This window comes from Daphnia pulicaria, chromosome 6, assembly GCF_021234035.1.
Source record: "Daphnia pulicaria isolate SC F1-1A chromosome 6, SC_F0-13Bv2, whole genome shotgun sequence".
In the NCBI taxonomy this organism is placed as follows: Eukaryota; Metazoa; Arthropoda; class Branchiopoda; order Diplostraca; family Daphniidae; genus Daphnia; species Daphnia pulicaria.
Genome location: NC_060918.1, coordinates 17,385,216 through 17,401,482, shown reverse-complemented (window position 1 = coordinate 17,401,482; position 16,267 = coordinate 17,385,216). Strand labels below are relative to the sequence as shown.

Genomic DNA, 16,267 nt, shown 5'->3' with positions numbered 1-16,267 from the left:
GTGATTTATGTTATTCGAAAAATAACAGTGTTTCTAACTTTTCTTACATTAGCAAACTTTCTTTCCCTCTGAACTTCTTCTGAGTTTGAAACCGTTACTTGCGGTCGTTGAGTTAGTTCCTTATTTATTCTAGACATAGTGCTAGTTTTAAAGATCAACACGGGCTTCAAAGGAAAGGCTATTCTAAAAGTTATAAGGTACGCGGAATTATTCCCTGTATACCTGGAATCAAGCCCACTAGATAATTGACACTAGATAATGGACATTGCTGATAACAATCTTAGTAGTCTTGTAACTATTGTTTACCCTACCGTCGCTGATACTCTAAATGTGCTTGCAACGCAAGTATATAATTTGAGCATTTGGTAATACGATAAAAGTCCTAATGCGTTACACAATGGTCGGCATTGTTCATTGAGCCAAATACAAGGATCTTGTGTGAAATAATAATAGGTAGTAGCTGTTGCAATTTCTTTCGTGCACTTTGGACTTTGCCTTGGAACTAATAAATTCGGAAAAACGGGGATCGTCCTGATTAAATTTAAGTTACACATTTTGAACACCCGAGGCGCTATCTACACATTTCGACGGAAAATACTGGCATCAGCTGAGCTGATGCGACAGACGTCTGCATGTTAGAAATCGGGACATCGGGTATCGGCACACGTGTATTGGGTGAGGCATGGGAAAATGAAAAATTACTAGATTGATATCGCCATTAAGTTAAAAGTTGTTTTTCAACACGTGGAAAATGGAATTACCCGATGCACAGAAAGAATTCATGGAAATTCTGCATCGAGCGAAGGATCCATCAGTAATAAATGGGTTTTTGAGTTGGGTTAAAGAGAACTGGTTTGCTGGTGACAACAATTTGAATATAGGTAAATATTATTCACTTCATAACTCCTGAAAAATTTGAATACCCAAAATTGTTTTGTATTTCCTAGGCAGCAATGAAACAGCAATTGTTGTTAACGGAGTTGAAGCTGATGAGCTTCTTGAAAACATTGCTACTGATCTAAGGCAGCTTCTTCCGATGGAAGCCCAACTACCATCAGAAACCATCATTTTCCCCAAAACTGGCCAAGTAAGGAACAATGTTAATAAATCTTTAGCTATATTTCCTATCATTGAGATGTTTCCTTTTATTCAGAATGCAGACTGTCATCCTGCTACAACATTAAATGTTGATGGTTTCCTTTACGATGATAGGCTAGTGGATGCCTTGTGTGATGAAGGAAAGCTACCCAAAAACTACTGCACATTGTGTGGTTCAAGGAATACAAAACCATTGAGTAAGGCTTAACTTTCTGTAGTTACCAAATGGAATTCTTCATAATTGGGTTTCCTATTGTTTACAGCGTTCATTTCTCATTCTGCGTCACGAGACAACTTGGCCCATGCCTTCAGGAATCTCCTTCCTGATTTATCAGGAAAACATCTTTTGGATGTCGGTTCTCGTTTTGGGGCTGTCTTGTTTGGTGCATTCGCCTACTCACACGCCAGCAGGATCACCGGAGTGGAAATCAATCAACAACTTGCAGCTCTGTCACTGTCTATGGTTCAAAAATACAGCATGCAGGTGCGTTACATCTAGATAAAGTAAATCGCTCGCAACTAATCATTTTCCCTTTCCAGTCAAGGGTTGAAGTCTTCACGGGTGACATTCGCCAATTTCCGCATTTAGTTTCATCCGCGGACGTGGTGGTGATGCACAACGTGTTTGAATTTTTTGCTCCGCCGGAAGTGCAGCGTGATTTATGGCTGGCACTGCGACAACTCATCAAACGCGGCGCCCTCATCTTGACGTCGCCGTCGCTGGATCAAGCGCTTTCCACGCTCGACACAAACATCCAGCTGGACCAGTGGGTGGAGCTCCTGAGTCAGCCATCCAACATTGCATCATCATCCATGGATGACGACGACGACGACGACGACGATGAAGAGTCTGTGCCCGAAATGGATTTAGTACATTTGTACCGCGTGCTGTAATAAACCGGCAGACCGACAGATGGCTCATGGCTCTTGACTTTTGCTGCCTTGTAACAGTTGCAGGGCGCACAATCCACGGGGAGGACGAGCGGAGAGAGTACGGCTGGATGGAATGGAGGTGGAGAGACGTTGACCCACATACCATCAGCAAACGACTTTCGGCGCGCGCGCGCACACGGCCCTCTCTTCCGCCTAAAGAGAGCGAAAAGAAAGAAGAAAAAAAAACCAACCGATACACACACACACACACACTCGAGGAATCTGTGACGCTGCACGTTAGTGTGCTTTATCCGCGTCTCCGGATCTGGTCGATGTGAAAGCGATCGAGGCGCAAAACGACGAAATGCCGACCAAAAGGTCGGCAATGGAGGACGCGGCGTGAACGGTTAAAGGACACAACAACAGCAACAACGTGTGTGTGTGTGGTGTGTGTGTCTGTGTGTGTGTGTGAGTGTAAGTGAGTGCGTCTGTGAGCACTTTAACCGTTTAAATCGAGTTCTGACGTCATCCCAACTCCTTTTGGTTTTCTTGAAGTAAGTGCAAGTTGGAGCAGTTGCTCTTTGGCGATAATGCCATCAGGGAGAGCTAGGGGTTTTTTAAAAATGTATTTAACCGCGACATTTGCACGTCTGTGGATGTCGGGGAGTTTTAGTGTAACGCACAAGAGTTGCCAAAACCGTTTTCTTGGGTTTGTGCTTTCGTCAGTCGGCAACGGCTACTAGTGTGTCAGACCTTATATTGATCGGTTTCTCGTCAGCCCACCATGGAGTTGTCAAGGTCGTCGGGTTGTTTTTGGGCACCCGAAATTCGTACTAGTCGGCTAATTCGATTTAAAATATTCACTCTTGTGAGTAGAGATACACACACACAACAACTTGCGTAATGATGAGGACCGTTTCGTTCAAAAGATGTTCCGTCTCCCTGGACGGCCAGAAGCCGCAACGTAGTAGCGTGTGTATGACTCACGCGGCCAAAGGTCCGGGTGTGGTTGCGCACCTAACGTTCATATAATATTAAAAGGGAAAGAAAAAAGCAGAAAATGGGTTGCAACTTTTTCTCCTTTTTCCATTTCGCCCTTTTTTGTTGGGCGTGGATTTTCATCGCAATTTATTGATTGCTCCTTTTTTGTTTCTTCTTTTTGCTTTTCCTATCACTCACGGGGTCCCGTTGCCTTTTGGCCGTTTGTCTGGTTTTTGGATATGGAGGGCATTGGGATTCTATAATTAGTTCGCCGGGACACGGCGTCCTATTTGGCCATGTATAGCACGAGAGAGGTGCGCATATACAGAGGGACCCCCCCTCTGAAGGAAGAAGGATCGGAACAAGATTGGGAACAAGATTTGTGATTGAAACTTTATTGATCTTTTCCCCATAATGCGACCAAATGACATCTCTCCCACGCATACTCAGTTTCTTTCTTTTTCTCTTTCTCTTTTGCCCAAATTCAGCAGATTTTTCTCGATAGATCGAAAAGATGCCAGTGTTGACGTCATCATCGACTTCGTCACCGAGCCGGCGACTCGGAGGATCATACACGTCCTACAGCTCATCTTATGGCAGCGGGGGCGGCAGCTCTTCTTACTCGCGATCATCGTCAACGTTCAGCAGCAGCAGCAGCAGCGGGCGGACGTCCAGCTTGGACCGCTCACCTTATTCTTCGAGTTATGTCGCCAGCAGCTACAAATACACCAGTCCCTCGGTGTCGGTTACAAGAGATTATTCCGTGTCCTCCAGACCCCCCATATCGTCGACTCGAACCAGTTCTTCGCTGTACAGGTAAACTGAGCCTCGGTCACGACGTGTTGCTGCCTTCCGAGAATTCAAAGATCACATTACCGGACGGTTTAAAGTGAAAAACGAGAAATTCTCTCGACCTTATACGTAGTTGGCCTGGACGTTTTCACTTTCGTCCCGACATTCTCTTTCTTAATTTAAAAAGGACAAACATTCACTCCCCGAGTTCGTTAGAGAGACCTACTTCTTCTTGGGAGAGAAGGGGGTGTTGGGGGATATAATTAGAATAAATGCTCTTCTTCTACTCCCCCAAGACGTTCCTTTTTTTTAATATTATTACTCAAAAGAAAAGGATGGAGTTGTACAAATACCCCACTCGACTAGCGACTAATTTATATCGTCGCCCCTATTTAATTTGGCCCTTTTTGGAATTTCCTTTTTTTTATTTTTTATTTTTATGTTTGTAGTTCGTCGACACGGACGTCGCCCGCCCGCACTTACTTCTCGACGCGCAAATCCACTTCTGAAGATGGCGCCACCGGCTCTTCGCGCAATCGAGAAACTCAATCGGAAACGAGAGACTTGTCCAGCAGCAGCACGGCCAACAGCAATAATAATTACCTGAATGGCAACGTCAAAAGGTCGCGAGATTATTCGTCCAATTTCGTGCCGTCCTCGACTTTGTCGAAATATCGAACGGAACGGGCCAGCGGCCTGGCTAATGGGTCGACGGTGCCGACACGGACCAGCAAATATTCGTCCGACAGAGACGCTGAAATACCCAAAATCGGCGATCGCATTCGCAATTTTCAGTCGTCAAAATCGGTGGGGGAAACGCCCGTTTTCAGGTCGCGCTTCCTCCGCTCGTCGCAGCCGCTGGACGACAAAAAAGAGGAGCAGCAAAACGCCGAGGAAGATGTCAGACCGACCGTGTCTGATTTGCGACGACGCTACGATCAAAATCGCAATCACGTGACTCCCGACAGGAGCCGGACATCGCCGGCGCCTTCTTCGTCATTTACCGGCAAACCACCGCCAATTGGCGGCTCGAAATCGAGCAGAACGACGACGACGGGCTACGGTTCAGATAGCGACGAATCTGTGGAACGTGACGGAGGAAGCACTCCAGTCAACCAGCGTTTGGCCGCCGTTGCTCCGTCCGCCCGCATTCAAAACAGCCCGACGCCTGACCGCATCGTCAACGGGGAGAGCAGCCGAGCCTCGCCAGCGCCCAGGACTGCGCCGGCAATCGCTAAAGATGTGGCCCTTCGATCATCTTCGCCATCAACGCTCTCGTCTTCATCGTCCGACGACAATCAGGTAATTTTATTTTCATCAAATTAAAAAAATGTGAGCGAATGAAGCCGGTAGATGGCCACTCGATCGATGTCGTCAGAATTCGTCAATGTTATTATGATTATGATTTCCTGTCGACTAGTCGTGACGTGTGGGTCGATAGGCTGCCGAAAATGTTTTTTTTTTTTTTCTTCTTTAGAGTCAACTGGCTCCTACCGGCCACGTCCTTGCTGGTCACGTTTGATTTTAAATTTAAAACCGCCTTCCCCTGGCTGGCGTCAGCCAAACCGCTGGACTTTTTTGTTTGACTGCGCCCAAGGACTTTTTGATTTTTGTTTTCCAACTCCCGCCCGTCATCCGTCGTGACCCGATTCGAAGAGCACAACAAAAAACGTGAAGGCCTCCTGGCCGCATTCAGACGCAGGAACTTTTGTGTTTCCTCCCCTCCTTTTCAACTTCCTTCCTCATTGATCTTGGGGCGATCGAATTACTTGCGTTCGCAGTTGAGGTGTTGTGTCCTCGCTGGCAGCTGCTTCCTTGGCCAGCCAGCGATACATTTAGATACATCTGTCTCCGTCCTTTTTTATTTTGAAAGGCTTGCACAGACACTGAAAGTGGCCAGCTAAAAATACGTAAGAACGTCCAGCCGCAGCAGGAGCAGCAGCAGGAGCAGCAGCTACGTAGACACAAAGTTGAATCAGTTCTTAATGGTCCTCCTCGTTGGCATTTTCCGGGATTGGAGGCGTGCCCGGATTCTCCGGCATCTGACAGATTTCACAAGTGAATGTTGAAGAAAAATGGAAAAGACGAGCCTGTTTCCAAATCTGTTAAACAGTTCCCCCTCACTTATTTTAGAAAAGACGCATCCGGAATTTACAACAAAAAAATGTCTAAGGCCAATTTCAGCCGCCGTGACCATGAAGAAACCGAGAAATAATAATAATAAAAAAGAAACAACGAATTTTTTTATTTGTAAAAAGTTCCCGCCTTTCTATCACGATCGTGCAGATATAATGAGCGTTGCGCAATGCGAAGGAATGAGGTATTACAGGAAAAACACGACTCTGCGACCTTTCTTCTATTCAAATTGTCCAATTTCAAACAGGATAATTTTTTTGATAATTTCCAAATTAGACTGTCGAAAAAGGAAGATGCTTCAACACGTCACGGGAGTAAACCGGACTTTGATATCGTCTCGTTTTTTATTTAATCTATACCTGCGGCCCTTTTAAAAAACAAAAACCTTGAGCCAAAGATAAATGTTTTAAACCCCGTATAGAGTATAGACAAAGTTGTCTCAATCCGACGCTATCTGGTAGGGGCAAGGGGAAGAAAAACAATTTTTTTGGCATGGAGAAGAAGATAAAAAATGTGGCCTAGTCCGCTGAGAAAAGGAGTTTGAAGTGTGCGCGGAATTCGGATCAGGTGACCTTCTATTGTCGGGAACCCAACGGGACGAGGCCATTCGCCAATGGGAGAGAACGGTTAGACGGGGGGGCAAGGTAATCGGGTTGCGGCATCACGAACGAGGAAAAGGAGAAAGGAAGATGGTGGGGGGAGGGAGGAAACAAAATGGATTGGGAGCTGAATGGTGGTGGTGGTGGGGGGGAGGGAGTCAAAAGTCCAGCCAAAACCCAAAAAATAAGGAGCTGTAGAGAGACGAAAATCTGTCAGTGGCTGCTCGGATCTCTTGCCAGTCAGCTGAATTGTCTTTTGATTGAGAAAAACAATTGAGCGCCCACTCGATCCCATCGACTAGTAATAAGAACTTAGCTTCTGCCTGGACGTATTTAAATATCTATCTACGTGTGAATCGACTCTTCTATTCTTGATTGAACATTCCTTGTTTTTATTCGTCTTATTATATTCTCTGTGTGTGTGTTTAAGTGCGAAAACTGTCACGATGGTTACAATTCTGAACGCTTCCACCCTGGAATGGGTTCACAGTGGAGATGAGGAGTCCCGAGTGAAATCCAGTAACAAGTTGAACCATTTTCTCGGCGGTCGCCGCGAGACGCCTCTCTCACCGACGACTCTGTCACGCAGCTTCTTGGCTCTTTTTAGGAAATACCAGTACACTTACCCTGTAACCGAAGTACCAGGAGTATGTTCAAACTAAAAAAAAAAAAATCTATTTTATGTCACTGGGGTCGATTCCCGGATTTTTTTTTTTTATTTTTAACTTATTGATCACGTTTTATTGATTTTTTCTTTCTTCTTTCTTTCTTTTTTTAATATCAGGATGGAGGACATCTTCCGGCCATTCGATCTTCAGTTACCTCAGCAAAGTTGAGTGGAGCGAGAGGATCGAGGCACTCGATTTCGGATTCAGTCGATCAGACGTCAGAGACGTCGTCACCGAAATCGGCGCCTCGGTCACGCACCTGCAGTTCAAGCCAAGCCAAGACCACCACGTCCAACGAGAGTACAGGACTGGTTGGACTCAGAAATATTGGCAATACGGTATGTGCTCAGACTCGAGAATAAATTTCAGTTGCCACCAGACCCGTTTGACATTTTAAAATCGCCGTATTGATTTCCCCCTTTTTATTTTCTTTCTTTCTTTTCGGTTTTTCCAGTGTTTTATGAATTCGGTGCTGCAGTGCCTGAGCAACACTCGCTCTGTGCTTGAATACGTCATATCGAACGAGTACGCCAATCACATCAACACTTCCACGTCATCGATGAACGGAGCTCTCATCAAAGGTATTAAATTTCGTTTGGCTGATGATGCATTTTGATCGGGTTCCTTCTCCTTTCAACTGGTTTTCACCGGGTTTTCACCGGGTTTTTTTGTTTTATTGGAAATTTCCCAGCATTCGCCATCGTTTTAGCCGAATTGTGGAAGAAAGAAGATGACGATGACGACTCGTACTCATCCAGCGCTGTTAATCCGACTGCTCTAAAGAGCCAGGTATAACAAATAAGTCAAAAGATTTCCCCAATTATATAAAGCTAAATTTCACGTTTGATTTTGTTTTTAGATTCAAAAATTTGCTCCTCGTTTCATGGGCTACAATCAACAAGACGCCCAGGAATTTCTCCGATATCTTTTGGAGGGTTTGCACGAAGATGTCAACCGAATTGCCGTCAAACCCCGCCCTCTCGAACATGACATTTCAGATGATTTGAGGTATTAAATTTGGTCTCTTTTCCTGGAGCCTGCTGTCGACTTGTCATATGAACTGGCCAGAAAGTTCAAATTTTTCGAGTTGTCATCTTTTCTTTTGTTCGTTTGGTTGTTTGTGTTGACAGTGATTCGGAGAAGGCCGCGGAATCGTGGAAGCGTTACGTGAGGAGGGACGACTCGAAGATCGTGGACCTGTTTGTTGGCCAGCTCAAATCAACTTTACAGTGCACTGTCTGCGGTCACTGCAGCGTGACGTTTGATCCCTTTTGGGATCTCTCTCTGCCTATCCCGCCGTCCAGCAAATCCAACGTCAAGTTGCAGCACTGCCTCGATCTTTTCGGCAAGGAAGAAATACTCGACGGAGATGAAAAGCCCGTAAGGACCAGACATTTAGACATTTCGATTCCCGTCTTTCATTTGTTGGGCTTGAGCAACTTCACCTATTTCTTTTTTACCATTTTACAGACGTGTTCCAAATGTCAAACTCGGCGCAAGTGCACCAAAAAGTTCACCATTCACAAGTTCCCTCAGATTCTTGTGCTCCGTAAGTTCTCCGTGACTTTTTCAAAGTTTTTCTTTTTTTTCCCGCCTGAATTTTTGATCAATTTGCATTGATTCATTCATTATTCAATTGTCCCGGCAGATTTGAAACGCTTCAGTCCCGGCGAGAGATTCCGCAAATTAGACGCCAGCGTCGATTTCCCGCTGACGGACCTGGACTTGTCTGCCTACACAAGTCCAGGCATCAAACCATCGCCTTGCAGCTACCAACTTTACGGAGTCATCAATCATTCGGGATCGGCCTATTCGGGACACTACACGGCCTCCTGCCGGCATCCATTCAGTGCGAATTGGCACGAATACAACGACTCTAGGTTCAGACGCGTCATTTTAAATTCGAAAATTTTAAAAAAATTAACAAATTCAATTGAAATATTCCAGGATATCGAACTTGACCGCCCAGCGGGTCGTTTCATCAGAGGCCTACCTATTGTTTTACGAATTGGAGTCGACGGAAGCCCGTTTATAGTTATTTACTATGCGAGAGAGAGAGAGAGAAGAAAAAGAAAGAAAGAATAAATCCCCGCCCACCTAATATCCCACACTTAACACCACACTATATAACATTTTTTGTTTTGTTTTTTTAGGAATCAATATTTTCTTTCAATTTTATTGATCATTTAATGATATGTACACATGCTTAGGCCAGAAACGCTGCATATTTGGTAAAAATAGTTCACCGTACCAGAAATATCATATTTTTTCTGGGTGGATGCAATCCCCGAATCATTTCAAGAAAAGTTAAATTCGAATGTGTTCAGAATAAGAAGAAGAATTCAATCATTGCGAGCTAGTCAAAGAAAGAGGAGAAATTCTTGAAAAAGTTTTGTGACTTAAAACAAAAATAATAATAATAATTTCGAGGAAAATTGTTCAAACTTTTTTTGTGTGGGAAGAGCTATGAGAGATTTAAGAAAAAAAAGTATTGCGTTTGTGATTCATCCAGTAATATTTTACCTACATATAGTCCGTGTTACTATTAAAAAAACAAAAAATTTTATTCACTCTATCTGAAACAGAAAACCTAATAATGCCATTTTTCAAAATCAATATCTCATTTTCTTTTTTTCTTCTAGAGATCAAACTTACAAAAGAGTCATCGTGAAATTGAATTATCAGCATTGTGTGTGTGTGTGTTCAGTTCTGTTACATCGTTACATAATTATCAATTCTCTGCTCCCTCCCCGGTAGAAATCATTATATATGCAAAACGCCTCTCCCTTTACTCCCTTGCCCCCACTGTCAGTACTTTTTTTGAGTCTTTCAAGTTGACCCACGCATCTTAAAAAATGGAGAAACCAGTAGCTTTGTTGCATAAGTACTAAAAAAAAAGATGAAAATAATTTTTTTTGATTTGTTGTTTCATCATTTCATCATTACACTGAAAAGAACAAACAAAAAAGGCGCGTTTTATTTTATTTTTTCGAATTTGGAAACATTTGACAGGTTGTTGTTTCCCCGGCCGCTAGATGGCGTTGTGGTCTTGATTTTCCTCGCTATTGCCGGGATGAAAAAAGGACACATTGGCGGCTGCATTACAGGGATCGTTTCTTCTCTCTACCGTGTCGTATATTATCTTGTACACAACAACACGCACAAAAGAGAGTTCGGGGTGTGGCCGGCAGTATTTTTTTTTTCCCCAAATGAGTTTACGTGTGTACCTTTCAATGCGCTGTGTGTGTGTGTTTTCTCATCTGGAATTCTCTCTCTTTTTTCCACTTTGCCACCAAATGGAATGCTATCCATCGCAGTTGCCCATTTTCCTCCCATTTTCTTATTCCGATGCTTTTAACGATGAAAGAAGATGCAATTTGACGTTTTTTTTTTCTTTCTTTCTTTTTCTCTATCCTTTTGAATATTATCAGCCCATTGGGTGGGTGGTTGACGAGCGTCGGCTCGTCCGACAAAGACCCGCCGCTCACGGCGTCGTCTCTTACATGCTGCAAAAAGTCGACGCCTGTACATCATAGCGTACAACAAATACGACATTGTTATTTCAGTTTTTTTTTCTTCTTCTTCTTCTTTTGTCCACATAATGACGAGCTCCACTAAAAGTAAAGTCCTCATTTTTGTGTTTCGTGTTTTATTTAACGCTGGTACGCCTGGTAGTACTAGACACACACACACACAACTCTACTCCCGCCGTGTTCTATTTCCAGCCGTTCGGCGGAGGCCAGTAGGCGGGTCGTCAGCAGTCGGGGCGGATTCTAACACCTTGATGGATAAACGAACTTCATATGCAGCCAGCCAGTTCTCTCCAGCGAGACTCACAGCCATGACCTTATTTTCCCTTTAGACACTCTCGACTATATGCGCTGACTGTCTGATGCATGTTAATATATTTTATGACGCTATCTCTCTTTTTTTTGGGCGAAAAATAAGAAAAAGAAAAAGGCCCCCACCATACGCCACGGGAGGGATCAAGATTCTCTTATTGTCTATTCACAAAACCTCTTCAATTTCATCTCGGTTGTCTCATTATCAAAATGCTGGAAACACCGTGATGGATAGTTTATCCAACCATTTGTATATACTATACTATACTATACTATACCTAGATATACCGCTAGGTCACACGCAATTTTGGTTCTTTTTTTTTAAACAAATTAAAATCAATCGAGTTCACTCGGTTAGATTTAAGAAAATTATCTTTGAAAAAACATCGCCTCCCATTTTGTTGTCTATTCCAAAATGGTCACCTTTTCCTTATAAAACAAAAAGTCTCTGGCAACTAAAGAAAAAGAAGAAAAATAATAAAATCAAATTTAAAAAAGAAAAAAAAGGGGCCGTCTAGACGATGTCTGGTTGTCCTCGAGTGGAAAGAAGAAAAAAGAAATAGAAAACCTTCGACGCTTTCGACAGAGAGAGAGAAGGGGAAAAAATAAAAAAAGAGAGAGAAACAAAGTTTTCTTTAAGAACCCGAACCATCGGGCGCGTCGTGCTGTACAATAGTCACGGTCTGACTTGTTCTGTTGAGTCATAATCCGCGGGTTGCCGACCCGTCCCGTTGTGTGTCTGTCTGATGGCCTACTACTTTCCCCCCACCGTGTAAGGCCTATCCTCACACACTCTCCCAGCGTTTCTCTGTTTAATCCTTTTGATTTTTCGTGACGCTTGTAATTTTATTATCAAAAGATTAAAATCAAATTTAATTTGAATCGAATCAAGTCGACCCCCGGTTGCCTTGTATGCGGAAAATTGACAGGTCCAATTAAATGAATTACAATCAAGATTAAAAACATGCACGATGCAAGAGATAAAAGCAAAAAGGTTGTAACGCAGGTGTGGCACCTCTATTCATTTTTTTTTTCTTTTTTCTTTCTTTCTTCTGTATCCGGTACAGCTGACCTGACCGCTACAGCGGTATCAGACTGATTGATTAGAATAGTTGGTTATCTCGTGATTGGTCGAGATAAACACGCGTCGCCCTTTGTCCACACACAATAATCGATCCTACAAAGTCAACTTGATAACTATTCCCATATATAAAGGATTAAACGCGTTTGTTGACCCATCGCGATGAGCCTCCGTATGAAATGCAATTTCTTTCACAAATAGTTTTTTCTTTTTTCTTTTATTAAAATAAAAATCTTATCGTCCGAATAACAGAAGGGAATTTTGATCCAGCTGGGTATATTTTTTGTTTCTTTTTAAAACTTAAAATAGAGCCGACGAATGGCGCGGGCGGGCGGAAGGGCTGGCCCAGAATACATTTTATGATATTGTATTTTTTCATTTATATATCAAGCAACTGCAGAGTGAGAGAGAGAGCTATGCACGCAGTAAATATACACTGGGACAAAGGGCTACATATGCCCGAGCTGGAGGCGGGTTCACAACTCGTCGAACTCTCAAGAAGAAGAAGAAGAAAGAAAAAAGAAAAAAGAAAAAACGGGAAAAGAAAACACACGAGTTGATCCGAACCGCGTCCTACATTTCCACAGTCAGACAGGGGCAGCGCAGCTCACGCTCACGCTATATACGCGGCCAAATTGCTGGCTGGCTGGCTGACTGGCTGGCTGGGGCTCTTGGTGTTTTTCGGTCGCCCGGCTTCACAACAAACGCCGAAAACATTCGACATAAAACGGAAGAAAAAGATAAAGAGGGTGGATATCTCCTCATCCACCCAGCTCTACCCTCTCTCTGTCTCTCTCTCTCAATATAATCAAAAAAGAAGTTTATTTCTTTTTCTTTCTCTCTTTTGGACAAAAATAATCGAATCAACTCGCCAGGCCAAGCAGACGAAAGTGGTCATCGGTCGGCGTGTAAGATGGCGCTCACGTTTGGACTCTCCGGGGGGAAGATACTCTCTCTCTCCCTTTTTTCTCTCTCCCGAATCTTTTCCCTGGGCGGAAAAAAAAAGAAACAAAAAACAACAAAAACGAAAAGTTACGACACGAGCGGCCAAGGTTTGCGATCGCAAAACGCGACAGTCGGCGATCGGGCGATCGGGTGATTAACAGCCAAAAAAACACACAATTAAAAAGTGAATTTTTTAAATTTTATTTGAAACGCGTTCGAAATTAAAGGGGGAAGGACAGACAGGAATTTTTCGTTGTCGCCGCGTGATGTTGGATTAAAAAATTATCCCGATTAACTCCATTTGAACTCGACTATTTGTGTGTGATCAGCTGATCATTCTCACTTCGCTCTCGTCACCTGTAAGTCTGACAATTATTTTTTTTTACCTTTAAAATGTATTGTTCAATTTTCGTTTCGGGAAAAACCAAAAAACGAACCAAGGGACAAAGGCGATGGGTTCACGAGAGGGAACGTGTCCTTGATCGTGGTCCCTGTGGCGCTCAACAGGTGGCGTAGACGTCCGTCTAAAAATGAATCGTTTGATAGACAAGTTCCGGATGCTGAGTTGCACAACCGCTAAATTAGGATCGTGCGCCAACGTATCCTTTTAACGTTGTGGGGATAGTAGAAAGCGGGTTTTTTATTATTTAAGCATAGAATTACTTATCTAATCTTAGAAATGTTCAGGATTATCGTTGTTTAGAACATTCTGCTTTTTATAGAGTAATTTTAAATGTATAATTCAGCTTAGTTTACCCATTAAAATTAAAGAAAGTCCAAGCCTGGGATGCTGTTTAGTCTTTTCTTGTGTTTTTTGACAGATCTGCTGACAAGTGACAAGCTCAAACACACAAGAAAAGACTAAACAGCATCCCAGGCTTGGACTTTCTTTAATTTTAATGGGTAAACTAAGCTGAATTATACATTTAAAATTACTCTATAAAAAGCAGAATGTTCTAAACAACGATAATCCTGAACATTTCTAAGATTAGATAAGTAATTCTATGCTTAAATAATAAAAAACCCGCTTTCTACTATCCCCACAACGTTAAAAGGATACGTTGGCGCACGATCCTAATTTAGCGGTTGTGCAACTCAGCATCCGGAACTTGTCTATTGTTGTTCGCCCAGCGATTCTTTTAATGTGCGTCCAATGGAGTTAGTTCGTCTAACGTCTCTTTTTTATTTTATTTTATTTTTTTCATTTTTGTTGTTTTTTAATCAGTCGAGTTTGACCAAGCGGAAACACAATGTTTTTTTCTTGTCCGAACCAACAACAACCAAATGCTGGCACTAAAACATTTCCACGTCTGTCTGTGTGAGACTGTGAGGTGTCCAGAAAAATCAGTTGGAACGTGTGCTATAGGCCGGATAGGGAATTTGTCCTTGTCAATAAAAATTGGTACACGTCCATTAAATGATGCATCCGCTGTGCCAGTTTCTCGCCCCAATAGTAATTAACTTACACGCACTTATCATTTTCTGGCCGTCTCACCCTTTTCATCCATTTCTGCCTTATCCCGCTTCAACCCAGTCTAGACACGATTCGTCTGCATATCGTGATCAGAGAGTTTTTCTCCTTCCTTTCTAGTAGTGTTGTCGCTTTTTTTTCCCGAATACAAAATACAAAATACAGTTATTCTCTTCTTGTGCCCACTTCTTCTTTTTCCACTTTTTGTGAGGAGTCGACAACAAAGGAGCATATATGCATGATTTTTTCCGTTTCCCAACCACCATCAACGTGCGGCTATTCTAGACGTCTGGGTGAGCGCTGGTGAGCCTTGTTTCTCATTTTCTTCTTTTTCTTTCTCCAAGGCCGTCTGGAAGTCTTCATCTCTTAAATCAGTCCCGCCACCAGAGAGAGCCGCACACTCACGTCACCTATTGCATTTCCCCCTGGGTGCGTGTGGTGTGTGTGTGTGCTGTGCAGTAGCTTCTTCTTCTTCTTCTAATACCGTCTGGGTGACGTCACCCAATTAGAGGCGGGACTTACCATAGGCCTACCACCTTCTCGACCAATCGCAGCCCTGTGCGAATCTCCGCCTATACCCTTGGGTCCTTATCTCCTCTTTCTCATTTTTCTGGGCCTACATTTTGGCTCCGGCCAATCGCATTCGTTCCTCTTGAATTATTTCCACCGTCGGAACAAAAAATTAACAAGTTTGATTCTTTTTTTTGTTTAACAAATAATAACGTGGCGGGTGAAACCTGTCGCTAATGCGGGCAAAGGTTCGGTTCGGTTTCAAAGTGCAGTACTCCACGTGCGACAACTTTTTTTTTTTTTTTTTTTGTACCTTAACGAGGTTGGATCAATGGTTTTCACTTGCGATAGCTTCAGATGTGTGTGTGTGTCTTTTATCATTATCTATGCAGCATCTCATTCACGCTGTGAATAATAAAATACCGCCGGCCCTTTTCCACCAGTGCCGGACTGATTTTGACATGGTGGTTGGTCGCCAGCTTTCACCTATTCTTTTGCCCTACCATTTGAAATTTTTTTTTGGCTGTACAATTTTTAGATTATGTTGAAAGCTTTCTTACTTAAGTTAAAAGCGGATTATTTTGTTCTTTTTAGTTTGATCAAGAAATTGAGAGGAAAAGGTTAATTCAGCGAGCCGAATTGCTTTTATTATTTAATAGTTTTTTAGATCTTTCATAAATTTTTATTGTTCATCAGATACTATATATGACTGATTATATTTCAGTTAATGCTACACGAATTTTTCGGTTGGCTCTGCTGGGCTAGATCCTTTGGTTTTGGTGGTTATCTTTTGCCGCTTATCGTTCCTTCCCTTGCATACATATAATTACTTTGAACATTATACATTGAAATTCACGTATAAATAAAAAAATGTATTCAGCCGACAGGCTTACGCAGTCGTATTATTCTGATTATTATTTAGGCTATCATATTTAAAAAAAAATGATAAGCCTATGAAATCCACTTAACATTTTCCCCTTCTCTTTACGGTACTTTCGTATGGATGATACCCTAGAAACTAGATTTTTGATAAATTAGTGATATGATGACCTATAAAGTATAGGCCAGCAGATGGTGTACAGAAAAATAGATAAGTAAACCTATATTGAAGGCGCAATTAGAAATTCAATGAAATAACGCAGTAGCATCTATTCGAATAAATCTTTTGCCCCATTTCGTTGAACCTCTGCTATTTCCCCCCTTCACGAGTAATAAGTAATCTAAATAATATTGTCGTTATTCTCTACTCGACTACATCATTCAACTGGTGT

At 42.6% G+C, this 16,267-nt stretch overlaps 2 protein-coding genes and 1 long non-coding RNA gene across 4 annotated transcripts; all 3 read left to right on the top strand.

Moving 5' to 3' along the window:
* The first annotated feature begins 609 nt into the window (after nucleotides 1-609).
* LOC124342275 lies at nucleotides 610-2,229 on the top strand. Its single transcript, XM_046795244.1, has 6 exons — nucleotides 610-881; nucleotides 948-1,087; nucleotides 1,154-1,295; nucleotides 1,362-1,582; nucleotides 1,639-1,988; nucleotides 2,050-2,229. Exons 1-6 carry the CDS (start codon nucleotides 752-754, stop codon nucleotides 2,123-2,125), a joined length of 1,059 nt encoding a protein of 352 aa, XP_046651200.1. The 5' UTR covers nucleotides 610-751; the 3' UTR covers nucleotides 2,126-2,229.
* A 23-nt stretch (nucleotides 2,230-2,252) lies between these two features.
* Nucleotides 2,253-10,058, top strand: LOC124342272 (ubiquitin carboxyl-terminal hydrolase 2-like). 2 transcript variants are annotated; one of them, XM_046795237.1, is made up of 11 exons: nucleotides 2,253-2,525; nucleotides 3,444-3,768; nucleotides 4,194-5,046; nucleotides 7,264-7,485; nucleotides 7,602-7,728; nucleotides 7,839-7,936; nucleotides 8,007-8,155; nucleotides 8,278-8,527; nucleotides 8,618-8,696; nucleotides 8,796-9,027; nucleotides 9,095-10,058. In XM_046795237.1, exons 2-11 carry the CDS (start codon nucleotides 3,467-3,469, stop codon nucleotides 9,180-9,182), a joined length of 2,400 nt encoding a protein of 799 aa, XP_046651193.1. In that variant the 5' UTR covers nucleotides 2,253-2,525; nucleotides 3,444-3,466; the 3' UTR covers nucleotides 9,183-10,058. The 2 variants fall into 2 exon arrangements, with proteins under 2 accessions (XP_046651193.1, XP_046651194.1); XM_046795238.1 differs by having other exon boundaries at nucleotides 3,441-3,768.
* Nucleotides 10,059-13,051: 2,993 nt separating this feature from the next.
* On the top strand, nucleotides 13,052-15,888 carry LOC124342528. The gene is made up of 2 exons (XR_006918906.1): nucleotides 13,052-13,374; nucleotides 14,831-15,888. It is a non-coding gene; the product is annotated as an uncharacterized LOC124342528 (long non-coding RNA).
* Nucleotides 15,889-16,267: the final 379 nt, after the last annotated feature.